The sequence below is a fragment of the Papaver somniferum genome, chromosome 1 (genome assembly GCF_003573695.1).
Source record: "Papaver somniferum cultivar HN1 chromosome 1, ASM357369v1, whole genome shotgun sequence".
Classification (NCBI taxonomy): domain Eukaryota; kingdom Viridiplantae; phylum Streptophyta; class Magnoliopsida; order Ranunculales; family Papaveraceae; genus Papaver; species Papaver somniferum.
In genome coordinates, this window is record NC_039358.1 from 39,522,509 (window position 1) to 39,541,040 (window position 18,532).

Here is an 18,532-nt window from a genome sequence, read left to right on the forward strand (position 1 = left end):
TGAAGAGAAGAAGTGAATTTGAGAAGTAAGAGACGGTTGCTGCTGGTGGAAGAATTCGAGGAAGAAGAAAGCGTTCATTTGAAGCGAAAAGGAGCAAAGAAGCAGAATAGGCAGTCAGTTTGCTGAGACTGACAAGCCAATTATCACTGTGTGGCCCTCAATTTACATTTCCTACGCAAGCCTAAAAGTTGGAGAAAATCATTTCTCTAATCATTATTTGGTGTTTTTCTCATCATCTGTCTGTATGAGTGGCGGCTCTGAGATCTGAGAGAAATTGGTGAAGAGAATCAAGGGAGAAGAAATCTGTTGCTGTGAATTGAAGTGGATTTTGTGATGAGTTAGATGAAGAAGAGACGGGTTTGTAGTGATTTGTGTTGTTCCAGCCAGAGAAGATAAGACAGGAAATCGAGAAATCGAGAAGAACCAGAAGAGATTGATGAAGATTAAGGAGATGGGTGTTTTGAGTCTGTTTCTGTTGTGAGTATTAAGTTGTTGAATTTGGGTCTTACCAGAAATTTCAGAAGTTAGGGTGTGCTTCATATTCAATTGAATTACAGGGTTTGAACTGGGTTGATTAGAAGACTCAGGTGAGAATAAATTGCAGATTTAGATGAATGATTAGGACAGGGGTTATCTCAGATTTGAACTCAAATCGAAGTTATGGTGCTGAGGCTTGAGAAATTAAAGCCTGTAGGGGTTTGTGTGGATGTTAGGGTTCTTAAAGGAAGAAGAGATTATGGGTGTTGCTGTTAAATTCCTGAATCTGAGTGTTATTATGGGTTGTTGAGCTGATATGAGTTACAGGGGGAAAAATTGAGATTGGGGTTCATTGAAGCTGATAAAATGGGTGGATCTGAAATGGAATTGCAGTTGCAGGTGGACTTATTGGTGATTCAGTTGGTGATAACATTAAGCTGGTGAAGAATGGATGATCTTGATGGTGTTTGGGTTGATACAGAGATGGAGCTGAGATTGCTGCGACTAAAACTGGTGATATGCATCTGTTCTGGTGGTTATGAGACTCGCATCTGCTGAGAGAATGTACGAACTACATGCAATGGTCATGTTGCATAGTGGTTGAAAACTAGTGGCATTTTGTTACAGTGAAGCCAAGAAAGATTGCAAGGTTGAAATTGGTTTGTTCTGGGAATTATAGGAAATGTGCTAAGTTGTGTTGATGCTGCTGCTGTGTACTGCAATTGAAGAATGAAGTGGTTACAATGAAGATGCTGCAGCAAAGAAGAAACCTAATGCATGGCTGAGAAGACGGTGGTGATTTTGAGTATATAAACAACTGATGGCTAGAACGGGACTGCAAGTAAAGCAGTGGTGACTGTAATGAGGTTGAAGTAAATGGGAGTAAAGGTGAGCTTACGATGTTGTTTGAATGAATGAAATGGAACTGCAGGTGATGATGCAATGGTGGAGATTGATATTCAGATGAAACTGGTGTTGTGTACTGATGGGTTTGAATGGCTGGTACTGAGATAAAGGGTATAAGATGGTGTTTGTGGGTCGGCTATGCAATTATACTAGGCAGAAGTGGTTTAGTGTTGCTGCAGTCTGTATTAGAGATGCAGTGAAGAGATGCATTGAAGCTGAAATTAGATGTATGCCTAGGTTTTGCAGTGATTTATGTGCTTTGGGGGTTTTGCAGTCAAGTTTGGAACTGAAATTTTGGACTGTTTTACAGGGTTTCTGGTTGAATGATGCAGAAATGGACCTGGTTGTGGAAGCTAGTAGTGTTGCAGAGAAGGCATGGTGGTATTGAGCTGCAACAGATAGAAACATCAGCTGGTAGTGTCGTGTGTTTGGCTCAGAAATGGGTTGTGCAGTGAGCAAATGCCGTGGCGATGGTATTACATGCAACTGTAATTGCAGGTTGTGAACTTGAGGCAGATGGAGAACAAGAGAATCTACAGTTGGGAGAGATTGCACCAAAGAACCCATCATGGTTGGAGCTGAAGCAGCAATGCATCACTATGGCGCGACATTAGTTTGGCCTGTGCAAATCAAAGCAACTCAGCTCATGCAGGCTAGTAAGAATCTGACTCGTTTCTGACTAGTGACATCACTAAGTTGAGTTAGCGGACTCGGTATGACTTTCCGAGTTGACTCGGTTGACTGAACTGTGACCGGTGACCGGGTGGACTTTGCCGGTCATCTGAGCTGCTTTCTGGTGACTTTCTCGGCGACCTCTCCGGCCAACCTTTGGGACTTCAGCAACATATATTTGGGTGTATTTTCCACATGGGTTTTTCTCACACATGGGCTTGGTGGACTCTTATTTATTGGACTTTTGAAGACTTGACCTAAGAAGAGACATAAAATGGAGGATTTTTACAACTTGAAACATCACGTATTCTACTTGGAGTACTGGAGGAGAGCCAGATACTAGGGTTTGCTTATTGTTTCAACTTCTTTATCTCAATATTATGATGATGAACTCCAAAATTATGAGTAGCTAAAACAATCTTTGATTAAAGGTAAGGGTGATTTCAAAGCCCAAAATATGAACTCATGATTGATATGCAATATCTCGTTTTCTCGCAAGTTTATTTAATGTTTGATTTCTACCATGCTAATAATGCTTATGGATTGTTCCTTAATTGTTTAAGTTCGAAATTAAATAGTTATGTCACAATCTTATTACTAGTTTAGATTTTCTTCGACCCGTAATTGTCTAGAGAATTAAACACAAGTAGCAATATGTGGGTATTGATGATGGGACTTTGTTAAGTATCCATATGTAGAAATTGACACTAGTAGGTGATTCATGCTTTTGAGTTCATCACTAGGAGAAACCTTATCTCACAAAACTTAGAGCATTTGTTTAAGTCACACCTAGAGAGCGTACTCCTAGGAAACTTGGCAAGTAGAATCCGGTAGTCGAGCGCTTTTGTATCAGGCGAGCTTAGGAGATAATAACGGGATAGTTGAGCGTACTAATTATCCTAGGGTTGTTAGTAACGAGATAATGCGAAGAACATAGTTATATGTCGGTTTGGTTTATATTCCGTGGTCGAGAATGATTCCTTAATCAATTCCATCTCGTATTTGAATATAATTTACTATTTTCAGAATTTCTACAACAAAATCTTCTTTGCTAAGAATATTTGTATAACAACTTTTGCTTAACACACCTCCCTTGGGACGAATCTGCTTCCATTATATTACTTGCTAGTTTAAAGAGAAGTAGAAATTATTATTTGTGAGTTGACACCTCGTCATCTAGTGTCTGTAGCGGCTTAATACAGTGTGGTGTTCAAACTGGATTAGGTCCCGGGGTTTTTCTTTATTTGCGGTTTCCTCGTTAACAAAATTCTGGTGTCTGTGTTATTTCGTTTCCACATTATATTTTGTTATATAATTGAAATATCACAGGTTGTGCGTTATGATCAATCAATTAGAATGTCCAACCTTTGGTTGTTGATTTACATTGACTGACACTTGAACATTGGTCTTTGGTATCGTTCAAGTAACTCCTCTTATATTCAATCGGGTTTGCAGATTTCTATTTGTTGATTGCGGATTGAATTAAGAGTTAGAGATATTTAAACTCTTTGATATACTTTATTCTAGATTGAGTCTGTCTGTCTAGTTGATTCTCTAGAAAGTGTATTGGAGTAAGTCCTCTCAGGTTGCCAAACGAATTGTTGGGTGTGGTTGTTAGACCCCCGCATTTTCAGATATAACTAGCCATAAATTGATCGAGCTCTGTTTATTTCCTTTTTTTTTTATTCATCTTAGATCTGAGTTCTCTCGCTCTCTACTGCTACTGGTTTTTTCTCATTCTCTGCTGCTTCCAGCTCTCAATTGTTAAGTTTATTTCAGAGAAGAACATGGTACTTTTATTATTTTTTCATCTTCTTTGCTGCCGCTTTTTTGGTGATTTCGTTTTTTTTTTTATTATGATGATCAAATTCTTATCTATGATATATTTCTGCTCGATTTCTTTATTGATTAGTAATTAATTGTATTAGTATAATGTACATTGTTCAATTCCGTTTTCATTCGTCTTTTTAGTAATTTTGGTGATTATTTTTAATCTGATTTTCTAATTGAGATTTTTGTGTCCATTGGTCGTCGTTTTTGATTTTTTTTTGAGACACATGATGATATCAAAGATTCGTTGTAGGAAATTACTCTTTTTAAATAATCTTTTGTTCGATTTTTGTTGAATCTGAGTGTTGTAATGGAGTTACTTTTGTTCATTAGACATATCCTTCAGTAATTTGTTCACTAGACATATTCTGTTGTAATATAGCTCCAGTTCATTAGCGTGCTCATTTAGATAAGATAGATATAAAAAGTGAGCCGAACTCATGCCTGTAGATCAGTGGATAGAGAATCCGTTTACGGAGCAGAATGTCGTAGGTTCGACCCTACCTGGCGCGTTCTGTTTGTTTTTGCACTTATTTTTTTTCTCCTAATTTCCACCCTGATAAAACCAAATTGAAGATCCAATATGGATACACTGGCGTATTTTAAAAAATCATACTCATATCCACCTGTTATCAAACAGCAGATTTCTTACATATTTGTTCAAATAACAATCACTACTGTAACATATGCTAGCTAAAAACTCTCCATACAACAAGCAATGAATTCCAAGTTGAGCAATATTACTTCTCTGTTTATCAACGCCACCACCGCCACCGGTATCTTCAAATATAATACACCTTCTGTGGACACAAGAAGAATCTGTAGTGCCTAAAAGAGTTTGAGCTTCTATCAACTTCGTGCTGCTTATTATTCCAAGCAAACTGAAGTCGATAGGATCCTTGATATACTTGAAGTAACAGTGATGATGGGTATTGATCAAGAAATGCCAGATTGTTGGCATGATATTTGAAACACAGGCAAGAAAACTGCTGCTTATGTCTATAAAATCTAGCCGTCTTGGTTTGCTTCGAGATATATATGAACCCAAATCATAATCCAACCTGTCCATTAACATGCACTTGCTCCTGCATTTATTGCTGATCTTGGAGGAAGAATTTAACACAGCTGTTTTAGGAGTTAGGCTTCTAACAAGATTCAGCAAAGACTCTCCAGCATTTATCCAGAAATGGGCAGCAACAGGAATCAGAGAAGATTCAGAAAGGAACAAGTGGTGGGTTACGCCAGCAAGCAAGATGTAGTAAGCGGCACTAATCTTGCTAAGCTCAAAAACCTCAGAAATATGATCATCAATTTCTGAATGAAAAGCCGATAAATTATTTGCACGGATTTTGTATGCAGAAGCTAAAGTGATGTAGGCATTTATCGAGAGATGGTGCAACGGATGCAACTTGAAATTCTGCTGTGATGGTTCTTCTTTCAGTTGCTCTTCTTTAAAACCATTTAGTATGTTCTCGAGTTTCTCACAGCAAGACTTAGGATTTCCAACCGACAAGTAGTCAGATATAATATCATCCATGCGATCAGCTAATTCTTCGTATGCCTCTGTGCTAAACGTCTTTGATTCCTTAAGGTGCACAGAAGCACTTTCCTGGAGAAGACCACCACTCATGAGAACAACACAAAATCCATGTCCAAACATGTTGAGCTTTAAATGAAAAAGAAATTAAGTTTAACGACTGGCAAACAGAAGTAAGTTGAATGTCCGAAAAGTCAGGTAATTGCATTAGTTTTCTTGTAATTACTCACTTGTAAAAGATTATCAATATAAGTTGGCGGCGACAAACTACATCTCAAGCAGCAACAATAGAAGCGATACTTCGACCACAACTCTGAACGCCTTATTGCCTGAAATGACAAGCATTACAACACCATGAACCAAGAAGCAACCTTACATGCATGGCTAGTAGCATAAGATGGACAGTATTCAAGCCATAACTTTCTTCGCATGAGAGACATTGATGCTTTGTAATAAGATTATGTAAATACCAAAAATGAAGATCTAAAAAACATGAAACATTGGATAAAGTGAGATAGGAATGCAGAATGCTAGAAGAGATAAGAAGAAAAAGGATAACTAAAGAAGTAAACAAAAAAATCAATACCATTGGTAATTTACATTACATGAGAATACTATCTAGCATTGTAGCTTTTGCTTAGCTCAAACTGACCAGAAAATTCTGCCACTAATCCTTCTGATTATACTTATATGTCTGATCTCATTGATGGAGAGAATCACAGCTGGAAATAAGATATTATCATGAATCTCTTTGAAGGAAGCATGCTCAAAAACTTCTGAATTCAAGGATCCATATCAGAAGTGAGGATAAATTGGTATGGACAAGTCTAAGAATGGCTCATTTTCTGTCGAATCGGCATATCACACTCCCTACAACCTTAAATATCATGAAGGGGATGGTACGCAGAACATACAACCTAACAACATCTGAAAGAAAATTTGGTCTATTAACACTATTCCTTGAATTAAACTCTTCTTGTGGAAGTGTTTCAAGGCATAATACCATTTAAGAAGAGGTTAAGTAGAAACATACATCAAAAGAACCTAAGCTGTGACAGATGTAAGCACCATTGTGAGCTAAGCATATAGTTCTGGATTGTCCCTTCGCGAGATTTATATGGTCCAATGTGATTGTCTATAGGTCTGATCCTAACACTTGGCAGACTACCCAAGATCGGATTTCTGGCTGGTTTGTTCTTTGATGCTAAAACCATTGCCAAAATAGCTACTGTAGCCTGGTTTCTCTGGAAGGATAGGTGCTCTTTGGTCTTCAACAACAAGTCTATCTACTCCTATCATGCTTCTGACAATCAAAGTTTTTCTTCAGGATTCTTCTTTGGGTCGTAGACGGATGGATAGTGATTTAAACATCCAGCTAAGGTATTTTCTCACTTCTTTCGTCATTCAAAACAAGAACACAAAAACAAATCAAAGCATGAAACAAAAATGTAGTCAGACAAAGATGAATTACCGTTGGTTGCAACAAATCAGTGTACGTGATGCAAACCTCTTCACCTTTCTTAATCGGCTTAGTACTCCGTACTACCATTCTTGGACCATAACCACAAATTCCTGCTTAATATCAAAACCAAAAACCATACATCCATTAAAAATAGTCAAATACAAAGATGCAAGTACTGTAATTTAACTTCTAAACCATACCCAAGTTAACAATTACCATTGTTGAACTTGCTTTCATCACAGACCCAAGTCTTCAACTGCAACAAATTATAATTTCCATAAACATTCAGCAAAAACAAACAAACATTAATGTACCAGCATTTCACAAGATATAAGTTTCAGCACTTGATTCTTACCACAGTTTCATCACCAGCAGCCTCAATTCGCAACTTCGAATCATCGTATTCCTTTACTAACTCAGACCCACTTAATAAAAATCGATAACAAGCATTAGGTGAACAGCTATGATTAATCCATGAGAAATTAGGACCATAAATTGCATTACCCAAATAACAGTCTTCATAACCTTGAACTTCAACAGAATTCATTAAAACTTGACCCAACACAATTTCCTCCACTAAATTATCTTCTTTCAATTCATACACCCCACGAACACCTCCATCTCTCATTCTTCTAGCCATTTCCATTAATCTCCCACCTTCTTTAATCCTCCCCAAAATCTCATCTTCTTCATCATCATCATCTTCATTTTCAAATTTCTCAATATTACTCAATAACCCACAAATTCTACCATTAATAGAAAGAAACCCAAATTTCTCAAAAAAGAAGAGAAGACGAAGAGCAGTACGAATATCAGTGGTGGTGGTGGTGTTCAAAATGTTGGGTTGTGATTGAATGATGGAGAAGAGATGAAATTCACCACTGAAGAAGTGAGTGTGAGAATCTAAGCTGGAACAGATTTGAGAACAGTAAAAGATATTAGGAATAGAATTGGGATCAATGGGGGTGTTGGTATTGGGATGTAATGGTGGGAATTTGTTAGGGTTATTTAATGGATGAAAACAAGATGAACAGTGTGAATGAAGGACTGAATCAGACAGTGAGAAAGCAATAGGTGGGATTTTGTGTGTTAAATCTTCTCCTATGTCTTCAATATATTCAATTGCTCTCATCTCCATCTCCCTCTCTCAATGGTCTCGGAAACAGAGGACAAAATCATTAATGAAATTTTGCAGAGAAGAAATTTCTTATTCAGGAGAAGATGAGATATTTACACCCAATTTTAAGGTAGAGTGATATCAGCATTATGTCATATTGATAAGGGCAACCTGATGAACGATTTAATACACGCACTTTAATTCAAGAGGAATTTTGTGTACATAGCTGTAGACAATCCAGAAGCAAGGGAAAAATAAACCATCGATTAAATTGTGTGAGCAATATTTACCACAAGGAGGGATTCCGAAACCCGAAATACAGAAGAGAGGGATAGGAGGAGCAGAAGAGAAAGAACAACAAAAGTGTGTCAAGGTAGTCCTAGCAACGAATGATGAAGAAAAAACAATGGAAATGAGTTTTGTAAAACTAGACTGCAACTTGATGCAAACTAGAGAAAACCTTCACCGCCTGTGCAGGAATTATTTACTGTGCATCAGCATTCTTTAATACAGTTTCAATTCTTTCGACGAGCTTGTCAGCTGCCAATGCACCTTCCTGAGAATTGAAAACAAGCAATTCAAATGATTAGCAGAAAGACACACATTTGTAAAAGCATTAAACAGGTACAGTCTGAAAACACCGGCAATTTTTTATGGGAAACATAAAATTTGGAGATTTACTTACGAAGCGATCACAAGGTTTTCCATCCTTAAATATGATGAATGTAGGTAGTGCCTCGATTTTGTACTTATCAGCAATTTTTGGGTACTTTTCTGTGTCGATTTTCACCAATTGTATTTTCTCTTTCAACTCGAGACTGACTTGATCGAGAATGGGAACCATGTATTGGCAAGGACCACACCTGCAAAGAAAATCGAGATTAGAGCAACCAAAACCAATTGAAGAATAAGAAGAAAACCATCAAGTGAATTCCTCGGGAAGTCCCTAGTCACGAGCATTTCTCAAAAACAGATATTCGATTGAGTACTCTAATCAAAAAAAAAAGGATGATTGTCCTTGAGTCATGTTAGCTATTTTGGAATTTGCATTAATTATAATCCCTCCTACGAGGGGTATACCTAATGCTGAGAGCAGAAAACTCTCCCCAAACTCGATTTAGAGTGACATAAACAAATTATATGGTACTCATTAGAGGAAGTTCTGTTGTAGCACAAGGCAATACATCTCAGGGAATCAGGAAAATGAAGAGCTTACCAGGTTGCGTAAAAGTCAACTAAAACAGGCTGCTTGGAATTTGCAAGCAAGTCATCGAAGGAAGAAAATGTTTGTTTCTTTGCCTCAACCTACAGAAGTGGCACAACAGGATTACATTGTTAAATACTGTTTAACAGAAACTGAAACAATACCTTGCAGACAGTTAATTAAGTGAAGGACTACACGTTTACTTCTCACAGAGGCAATTGTGATTCTGTGACTGTTAAATTGCACATTGAAAGCAATATAAATGTTTTTGTGGTTTTTGGTAACGTTGACATGGGTTTCATTTCTAGACTAAAGGCTTGGTGGTTGTTGATGTTGTGAGAAGTTTGCACAAAAGAATTCTAGTCATCAATCGACATATCCAGAAACAAGCACTTGCATAAAGGCTGTTTCTGTTGGACAGATATAGCATCCACTCGATGGCATGGGATTTCACAACATCATAAATGTAGTGTTACCTTAAAATATACAAATTAAAGTAGAACTTTAAAGAATAATTCACATAGTATTAGATACAAAATCACAGATTTTATAGTTGGCATCACAGAATGGATTGCCACCCTCAAAGATATAAATAGGAGATAAACGGCAGACGAAAGTCATTTCCAGCCACAGGAACATGAAGACTGATGTTAAAAGGTCGATACCAAATACATTAGTAAGAAGATAAAATCATTCAGATTTCTAACTAGGTCATATAAAAGGTGCTCCCTAGAAATAAGAAACCAACTTGCACGAAACCTCAAGCAATAATAAAGAAACTTATTTACACATCTAAAGCTAATCCTGCTCATGCATCCTTATCAGTTACATTTCCCATACCTCAAAAGCCTTAAAATCCGAGGTATTGCGCTACACTCTACCCTCCCCTACCAACATGACATCATATATCCAACTAAAGTGAAGACACGACATAGTGCAGAAGCTGATAATCATCCAGAATCCTCTCATGTTATATTGCCAAACCACAGGTGACCTAACCTTCAGTCTAATTCCACACTCATACCTATCCATAAGTTTTCAAATTGCCTAGAATACTCCAAGCCGGCTAGTTAGTGATTTTTTACCATTTGACAAACCTAAATTTGTTCATAAAGTGTCCCAAAATACTGAATTCTAGCAAATTCAATCTCTGCACAGATTCCATTAGTTGCCCTAATTGTTTTGAATTTCTCTAGCTAGGTGAACTAATTTCTCATGTCCCAATTCTTCCATTTACTAAGATTCCAATTATACCTCTGAAACCTAACAATTTATACAATGATAATAAAGGAAGATAACAATAATAATTACCCGAGTGAGAATTTGACGTTTTGGGTATGAAGAAAATCTTAGATTTCCGGTCCGAAAACATCCAAGTTGTTGTTGTTGAGGGAAGCACAAAATTGAAGAAGAGAGCTTAGTAGAAGAAGAAGAAGAAGAAGCAGTAGAGTTGATGGAAGGAATTGTAGCTGCTGTTAACATTGAAATCGCCATTAGAAATTGCTTGAAGAAATTCCTCAGTGAAGAGTCCAAGAAATAAGGAGATAATTTTATAGGAGAAGTTTTGGCGTGTGAGTGAAAGATGATGAGATGGTCAACAAAGTCTCGTTGTTGTCAATGTTTCTACGCTACGATTTGGAATAAAATATGATTGCTGCCTTTGATACCAACCGTTGGATATGTTGATTGAGTCATTTTAATGTCACAGTATTGTGATTTGATGGTTCTGATTTGAGATGTTATCTGGTCGTGAACATGGGCCATATTCAACTCATAAAACTCCTTTACAGGTGTTTGGGGTGTAGCGGCAGAAGTTGTTTTTCGACTTTTGGAAGTCGAAAAGCCAGAAATCAATTTGACTATATCATTTCAGTACGACTTTTGGAAACAGAAAAGTCAATCTTTTGTGAAGCAAAATAACTTTGCTTATGATTTATGCTTCTAGTAACGACACGCGCTATTGGAGATTGAGTCTAAGACTAAGATCCTTCTAGGAGTGAGCCCCTTGTTAAGCTAGTTCTCAGTTTGGATCAGGAAAAAAATATATTTTAACAGATTTTATCTTATATCCGGTGCATTCGTTTATGAGGGGAGGATCCCTCACACTCACACTATCTCACACATTTGGCGTGATTTTTAAGAATAAAAACCAATCGGTTACAAATTTGAATTTAATATTTTGGGATATATTCCTATTACAAATCTCTATGTTCTCACGAAAAATGAGTGTATTCCAAAAAGTATAACCTCGTCATCTACTATTTTGAAAATGAGCCGTGAAAAATCAACGGATTTTTAACCATTTAAGTTAAGATCGATAGATGATGATGTTATACTTTTCAGAATGCGCTCACTTTCGGTAGGTATGTCGAGCTTTGCAAGAGGAACATATCTCAAAAAAAATAGCTTCAAATTTGTTATTACTTAGTTTTTATTCACAAAAATGACGTCCAACGTGTGAGATAGTATGAGAATAAAAATGTGAAGTGAACCTTCTTTTTCGTTTAAAGCAATAGCCATCTTCATATGTTATACTTATTGTTAGAGCACTGCTCGGTCGAACTCGCATGCGTTGCTATCTCAAGCATGTTTGTCAATGTTAGTGATCAAAACTATAAGTCTTGATATCTAGTCTACTTATAACTTTGTCTCGGACTAGGATAGAAAGTGTATTTGAGCTCAAGACTCCGTGGCGATCATTATACAAAGACGAAGAACTACTCAAGGAACTGGTGGAACTTCATCGACTAAAAGGTATGTGGAGACTTGAACTTATCTATCACTCAAAAGTCTATCTACTCTATCTCCTATCTTGAGACAAAATTCGTTTTGCTATATAAAATTTGATTATACACATTTGTTATTTCGAGCCGAGTTTATCTCGCTTATTTATTTCTCGAAATATGTGTTGGTAAGCTTTCGCTTTGGCCAAGTTCATCTTTACTAGTGACGAAAGTCATGTTAAGTTTCAATCACTTGAAAATGGCTTTGACGAAAAATGGTTTGTGAACAACAACTATATAACGTCCTCTAAGAATGTTTCAATGATTGAAATGAGAGTTTAGATTATATAACTATGGTTGGATATAAGCATTGTGTGGTAACTCATACATGTATAAGTCCTTATTCCTTGAACCAAAGTATGCGTACTTTGCTGCTCAGGAAAACCGGAACTAGAGTCTGCGTATCCAGTCCGCGTACCCAGTCCGCGTACTGTCGGAGGTACTCATCCCGAAAATTTCTGCTGGAGTTTGTGAATTGAAAACAAACTTATTCCGGTTACTTAAGTACGCGTACCAGTCCGCGTACTTAATTTGGTTATTTTCTAAAAACTATTATTCGTGAACTTAAACTTATATAAACTAAGGAATGCAATTTTGCAAACCGTGGCTATCAAGTTCATGAATCGATTCGAGTGAATCAAATCGTTTTTGTTTCAATTGTGTCTATTATAAAGATCTAAGCAATTGAACAACTCTCTAACTAGTTCATTTGAGTCATTTGAACTAGTTGTGGTAAGAAGCATATGGTTGATATGAAAGTGCTCATATGGCTAACCATTTGGTTAACTATTGTTGAACCAACTAGATGTACATGTTTGGGTACGGTTACACAAACCTAGATAAATGTGCATTTCATTTGTGTTTAACAAGCTAAGTTTTGATCTAACAGTTAAAAGATATTAGCTTGAATCTAATCAGGTTTTCAACTAACGGTGAATATTGAATGCTTTGTTACTAAGCTAACATTGATTGCAAACACTGATTTCAAATACTATATAAGGGATAACTTTAGCAACTGGCAAACATAATCCCCACACCTCCTGTGTGATACTAGTTGTATTAGTTAGAGTCGATTCTCCTTTAACCTTAGGTTTCTATCGAGACCCTGTAAGTTAACGACTTTAAGACTTCATTGGGATTGTGAAGCCAGACTGATACTACTTTCTCGTAGTTGTGTGATTTGATCTTGTTGTTTCTATCGTACTAAGTACAATCGTAAGGATTGGCTTGAGATTGATTTCTCCGATAGGAAAGATATAAAAGAAGTCACAAACATCTTCGTCTCATCGTTTATGATTCCACAATATCTTCTTTCGCTAGTCGATTAAGATTATTGTGAGGTGATTGATAATACTAGGATGTTCTTCCGGAATATAAGTCTGGTTTATCAATTGGTTCTTGTTCACCTTGATTTATCAAAAGACGGAACAAAAACTCGTAGATATTTCTGTGGGAGACAGATTTATCTATTACCGCAGACTTTTCTGTGTGATACAGATTTGTTTATTAAAGTCTTCGACTTTGGGTCGTAGCAACTCTTAGTTGTGGATGAGATCAGCTAAGGGAATCAAGTGCGTATATCCTGCTGGGATCATAGACGTAAGGATCTCAACTGTACCTTGGATCAATGTGAGATTTATTGGGGTTCAACTACAGTCCAGACCGAAGTTAGTTTGTAGTAGCCTAGTGTCTGTAGCGGCTTAATACAATGTGTGTTAAATATGGACTAGGTCCCGGGGTTTCTCAGCATTTCCGGTTTTCTCGTTAACAAAAACTTTTGGTGTCTGTGTTATTTCTTTTCCGCATTATATTTTATTATATAATTGAAATATCACAGGTTGTGCGTTAAATCGATCAATTGGGAAATCCAACCTTTGGTTATTGATTGAAATTGATTGATACTTGAACATTGGTCTTTGGTATTGTTCAAGTGATTTCTCTTGTTTTCAATTAGACTCGCAGATTTCTATTTGCTTGAGTAAGTATTGAATCGAGAAAGAGAGATATAACTTTTTGATATACTTTTATTAAGATTGAGTCTGACTCTCTAGTTAATTCTCTTAAATGTATATTGGAGTTAGTCCATACAGATTCCTAATTGAAATATTGGGTGTGGTTGTTAGACCCCTGCTTTTTCAATTGGTATCAGAGCAGCCAAACACGTCTAAAGACCTTATCGGTTTGTGTTTGTAGCAATCTGTGTCTGTGGACATAACCTCATCTCTGGCATATACGCATACCAAAATTCCTTCCAAAGCTTTTAACTATGTCAAATATCTTGGGGTCACCTCAAAGGATTACTCCTTCGCTGATTCTTCTGAATCCCGAGGTGGAAAATCTATCAAATGTTGATATTTGTTCCTCGAAAGAGACAGTCGACACTATTGCAAAAGCTGAAAAGGAGCTCACCAGAATCTCAAAAAATTTAACTGAAACTATTGATTTTCAGAATCATGCTCAGCTCATTGATGAATTTGAAAAGTCTCTTGGTCGAGAACGTGAACTCTATAATATCACTGAGTCATTTTCTAACAATATCGAAAAACTTCTTCAAGAAACTTCTCTACAACGTGAAAAGATTAGTATTCTTGAGGATATTGTCAAGGAAGATTCAATTAGAGAAAAAAGTTTGATCAAGACGCATTCATCAGAAATAAACAACTATCGTGATGAAAAAGAGGAACATGTTGCATCTCTGCAACTTGCCCGAGAACAGTGTAACGCCTTGAAAAAGGAAAACTCTGTTTTGATGATTAAGTCATTCTCTACACCTTCTCGTGATACTCACCAGGTTTTACCTCGTGTAAAGAAAAATTCCTACAAGGAAGTACCTACTTAGAATCACTTGCAAAATGTGCATGTAAAGGATGAAGGTTTGGATCTAGGAAATCATGTACCAATTTCACGATGTTGTTCATTCTGTGGGAAAAAGAATCACTATGGTATTCATTTTTTTGCTAGGAGGAAACAAATTTCTAATCTCCATAATTTGCTTCTTTCTACTGTCAATGGAGTAAATCGTCTGAGGACATCTACAGTGAATCTCTTGCCGACAGAAAACCAGAAATCTTATGATCCCTCTTCAAGAAATAATCACAGGTTGCATGTTCCTCATTATGGTATAAACTCTTGTACCACTAATGAAGACTTACCCTGTGATCATAAGAGCAAGTCTGGTAAGTCTAGATCAAGTAAATGGAAATCCTCAAAATTCCCTTTTCTGGAACCTATTTCTAGAGCTCCTAGACTCAGTCCTCAGAAAAATTCTTCAGATGGACTTTTGAAAGGGTTTATGACTAACTCCTCTGGAATACGTTATAATCAATGGAAAAAGGGGAATATACAAGTAAAACGGTCAAAGAACCTGTACAACCCTCTTCCCATGTTTGGTTGTGAGATCACTTCTCACTCCTTTACCTAACTTTAGGTAATCTCATCCTTGAATCTATCTTGAGAGGTATAAGGATGTGGGAGTCTCAAGATTTGTTGTACGTCTTTTTGTGTCGTTTTCTTTTGTCAATCAATCAAAGTTATGAAAGACTGTTTTATGACTCATGCTCTAATTCTAAGGATTTTTGAGCAATAATTGACAAACTTTGTGTTCTTCCTCTTACTTGATTTAGTTCAAATCCATCCCTTTCTTGTGAACTTTCCGTGAGCATCCATGTCCTACTCCTGTGAGTTCATAGGGTTTCCAAAACAAGAGTTTCCTTCTCTTGTTTACAAACATAGATATACTCTTTATTCTGTTATTCCATCCCTATCAAAAAATATATGAAGAGCTCTGCAAAATCTCAAGAGATAGTGCATCTTGATATGGAGGAAGGCATTCGACACTAGTGGAAAATAGAAATAAAACCACTGTCAGGACTAGAAGTTATATCGTTAAAAATGATTGTGTCCATCAGCAGTAATTTAGAAGTGGTTTTTTTTCAAAACGACTGTGTCTGGCAAAGGTCGAATTCTTTAAAAAAATCAGTTTCTTCAACAGTTGATTGATGGGTACTGATAGACACAATAGTTTTTTTTTTGAAGATATTTTATAAAAAAAATGTTATTGATTAAGCTAAATCCAAAGATGGATCAACTGAATCAAAAAATAAAAGCTGAATCACAATATAATTAATAAAGCATTTAAAACTGAATTTAACAAAATTAAATTGATAATGGCTTTAAAACTCAATTTGCATTGAAAAATGTATTCAGTTTACAGTTTCAACCAACAAAAATACTGCAAGTTCCAAGTCTGGAAAACTTCTAATACTAAGTTGGAGAACCTAAACCTATATTCACAATGCAAGCTTAAGATAATTAATTGGCTCAACTAAGGAGCAAGGTTCTAGCATCAGTTCATCATTGAGAATCTTCTTTTGAAAGCCAAGATGCTCAAAAGATATTCACGATGACTCTTTTTATCTTGTACTGCAGCAAACTTTGACTACTGTACCAATTGTATCGTTCTTTCTGTTGCAACTCCACAACTCAGTTCAGTTGAAGCAAATTTTCAAAACTTGCACATTTTCAGCTTAATATTTATGAACAACATACACAATTTCAGAGTTTAAATACTTCAAGGTTAATGTTCATAAATACATGTTTATGAGATCATCCAAGATATATGTTTATGAGCTATATCAGTTCATGGAGAAAGATCAAAACTCATAGGGGATGTAAAAAAATTAGTTGCTAACGCTTATCTGAAGTTATAATGCAGCTTACCAAAAGCACACAGATCAAATTTTATGTTAAATCTACCTGAGTTCTTGTCGATCTCAAATGCATAGGTTTTCATACAGATATTATGTAAAGGGTTGAACAAAGAGAAATGAAAACTTATCTTTGAATTAGTGGTTGTTCAAAGATGTTCACGATTCTGCAACATCCTTTTTCCTCATTGCAACTACTCTCCATTCAGAGTTCATACATTGTTCAACTCCAACACTGAAACAACAAGGAAGTTTAAGGATAAGATAAGATATATTTTAGGTAGATCAAATAACACAAGAATTCCAAATGGTATGCTAGCTAGGAACCAACAGTCCATTTGTAAGTAAACCATGCTTAAACTTAAAAATGCAAATCTGGTAAACCGTTTGCCAACATATACACATTTAAACTAAAAATACATTCTGAAAACCAACTAGGGTGCTGAAATATTTTAATTGGGTGTCTTAGTTTCAATGAGAAGTTGTAAACATGCATTCTTGTACAAGAAAGAATCCCTAGAGTCTCCCTTTTTTAGTTAACGAACACGATAAAGAAGACATGCAGAGAGTTGAATATTTATAAAATTGACAAACTACATGTTCTTTAATATCAGTGTAATTCTTCTTACTTCAAACCTTTCTTGAACCTACACATGAAGTGAAAAATTAAATTGCAAGCCCTTTCATACCAAATTAACCTGTTGTGCCAAACCTGCAAAGAGGTACTACTAAGTTGAACTGAAATCGTACAGTACTACAGAAACAAGAAGAAGAAGAAACAAGAGATCAGAAACAAACCCTGTGTAAGTAAGTATCATCACAATCAGGCATATTATAATTGATTTTCTATGTCTATTCCTGCATTAACCAAATCCTTGGAACCTTTATAGAGAGTCAACCTATGAAATAATTAACTTCAGGTGTGCCTTCGCTTTTCATAGTGATTTAATTTTCACAGTAAAGGCAGATCGTATTATGTTGTTAAAACTGAACCATACGATTATTTTAAAATAAATTGCAGTATTATAATTGTGCATTAACCAAAACACTAGAAGATTTACTAGGCACTTGCACCTTCATGCATACACATCAATGTAACAAGCCCGAAAGTAATTAGATGAAATCTAAGGAAAAAGAGAATATATACCTTTCTTCCCGATACATTCCAGAATGGGTGCAAATTTATGGGAAGTTGCACTTAACATGAGGAATTCTTTTTTTAGTAATTCCTTGTGGGTCTTGATGATAAAAAAACCCATTGAACACAACTATTTTAGTATCAGGCGGGGTAAGTGCTGAACCGCTCAAACTTAGTACATAACTTCCTGGGTACCAATTACTTTTGAGTAATTTTCTGGTGGGTCTATTAGTTTTATAGCATAGTAGATGTCACTATTCAGCCATCCACCTCAACAAAAATAACGTGTTATTTCATAATGCTGTTACTATATAACATACACAGAAAGCCTCGGGATTGAAAAAGTATCCATATATAAGATACACTAACAAATAGATAAAGCCATTTACAACATTCCAGTCTTCTTTAATCTTCGGCTGAAATTAAACCTCAACATGAATGAACTAAAATAATTAAATTGTGTTACAAATGACCACATATCCTCCAGGCATAGTCTAGTTCGAGGGATTGCTGATTTCTCAAGTGTTGATGATTATCTAATATTGTCTTGTAAAGCGTCTACTCTCTACGGCATTAACAGAGAGATGTGCTGATTTCTCAAGTGTTGATGATTATCTCCTTTTGTGTTGTGAAGTGTCAATAACATTAACAGAAATATGTGCATCAAGGTCAAATTAAGGAGATCATGCTTACACAAACC

At 36.1% G+C, this 18,532-nt stretch overlaps 2 protein-coding genes and 1 long non-coding RNA gene across 4 annotated transcripts; 1 reads left to right on the forward strand and 2 right to left on the reverse strand.

Moving 5' to 3' along the window:
- On the forward strand, positions 1 to 2,553 carry LOC113283792. Its single transcript, XR_003327631.1, has 2 exons — positions 1 to 1,610; positions 1,694 to 2,553. It is a non-coding gene; the product is annotated as an uncharacterized LOC113283792 (long non-coding RNA).
- Positions 2,554 to 4,455: 1,902 nt separating this feature from the next.
- On the reverse strand, positions 4,456 to 8,081 carry LOC113283797 (protein SET DOMAIN GROUP 41). Of its 2 annotated transcripts, none has more exons than XM_026533185.1 (5): positions 7,240 to 8,081; positions 7,101 to 7,140; positions 6,894 to 6,994; positions 5,653 to 5,751; positions 4,456 to 5,494 (listed from the first exon to the last, which is right to left on the reverse strand). In XM_026533185.1, the coding sequence occupies exons 1-5, from the start codon at positions 8,020 to 8,022 to the stop codon at positions 4,502 to 4,504; spliced, it is 2,016 nt and encodes a 671-aa protein (XP_026388970.1). In that variant the 5' UTR covers positions 8,023 to 8,081; the 3' UTR covers positions 4,456 to 4,501. The 2 variants fall into 2 exon arrangements, with proteins under 2 accessions (XP_026388970.1, XP_026388963.1); XM_026533178.1 differs by having other exon boundaries at positions 6,894 to 6,997.
- Positions 8,082 to 8,243: 162 nt separating this feature from the next.
- Positions 8,244 to 10,781, reverse strand: LOC113283808 (thioredoxin Y1, chloroplastic-like). Its single transcript, XM_026533194.1, has 4 exons — positions 10,517 to 10,781; positions 9,218 to 9,306; positions 8,687 to 8,864; positions 8,244 to 8,557 (listed from the first exon to the last, which is right to left on the reverse strand). The coding sequence occupies exons 1-4, from the start codon at positions 10,697 to 10,699 to the stop codon at positions 8,486 to 8,488; spliced, it is 522 nt and encodes a 173-aa protein (XP_026388979.1). The 5' UTR covers positions 10,700 to 10,781; the 3' UTR covers positions 8,244 to 8,485.
- Between the last annotated feature and the right edge of the window lie 7,751 nt (positions 10,782 to 18,532).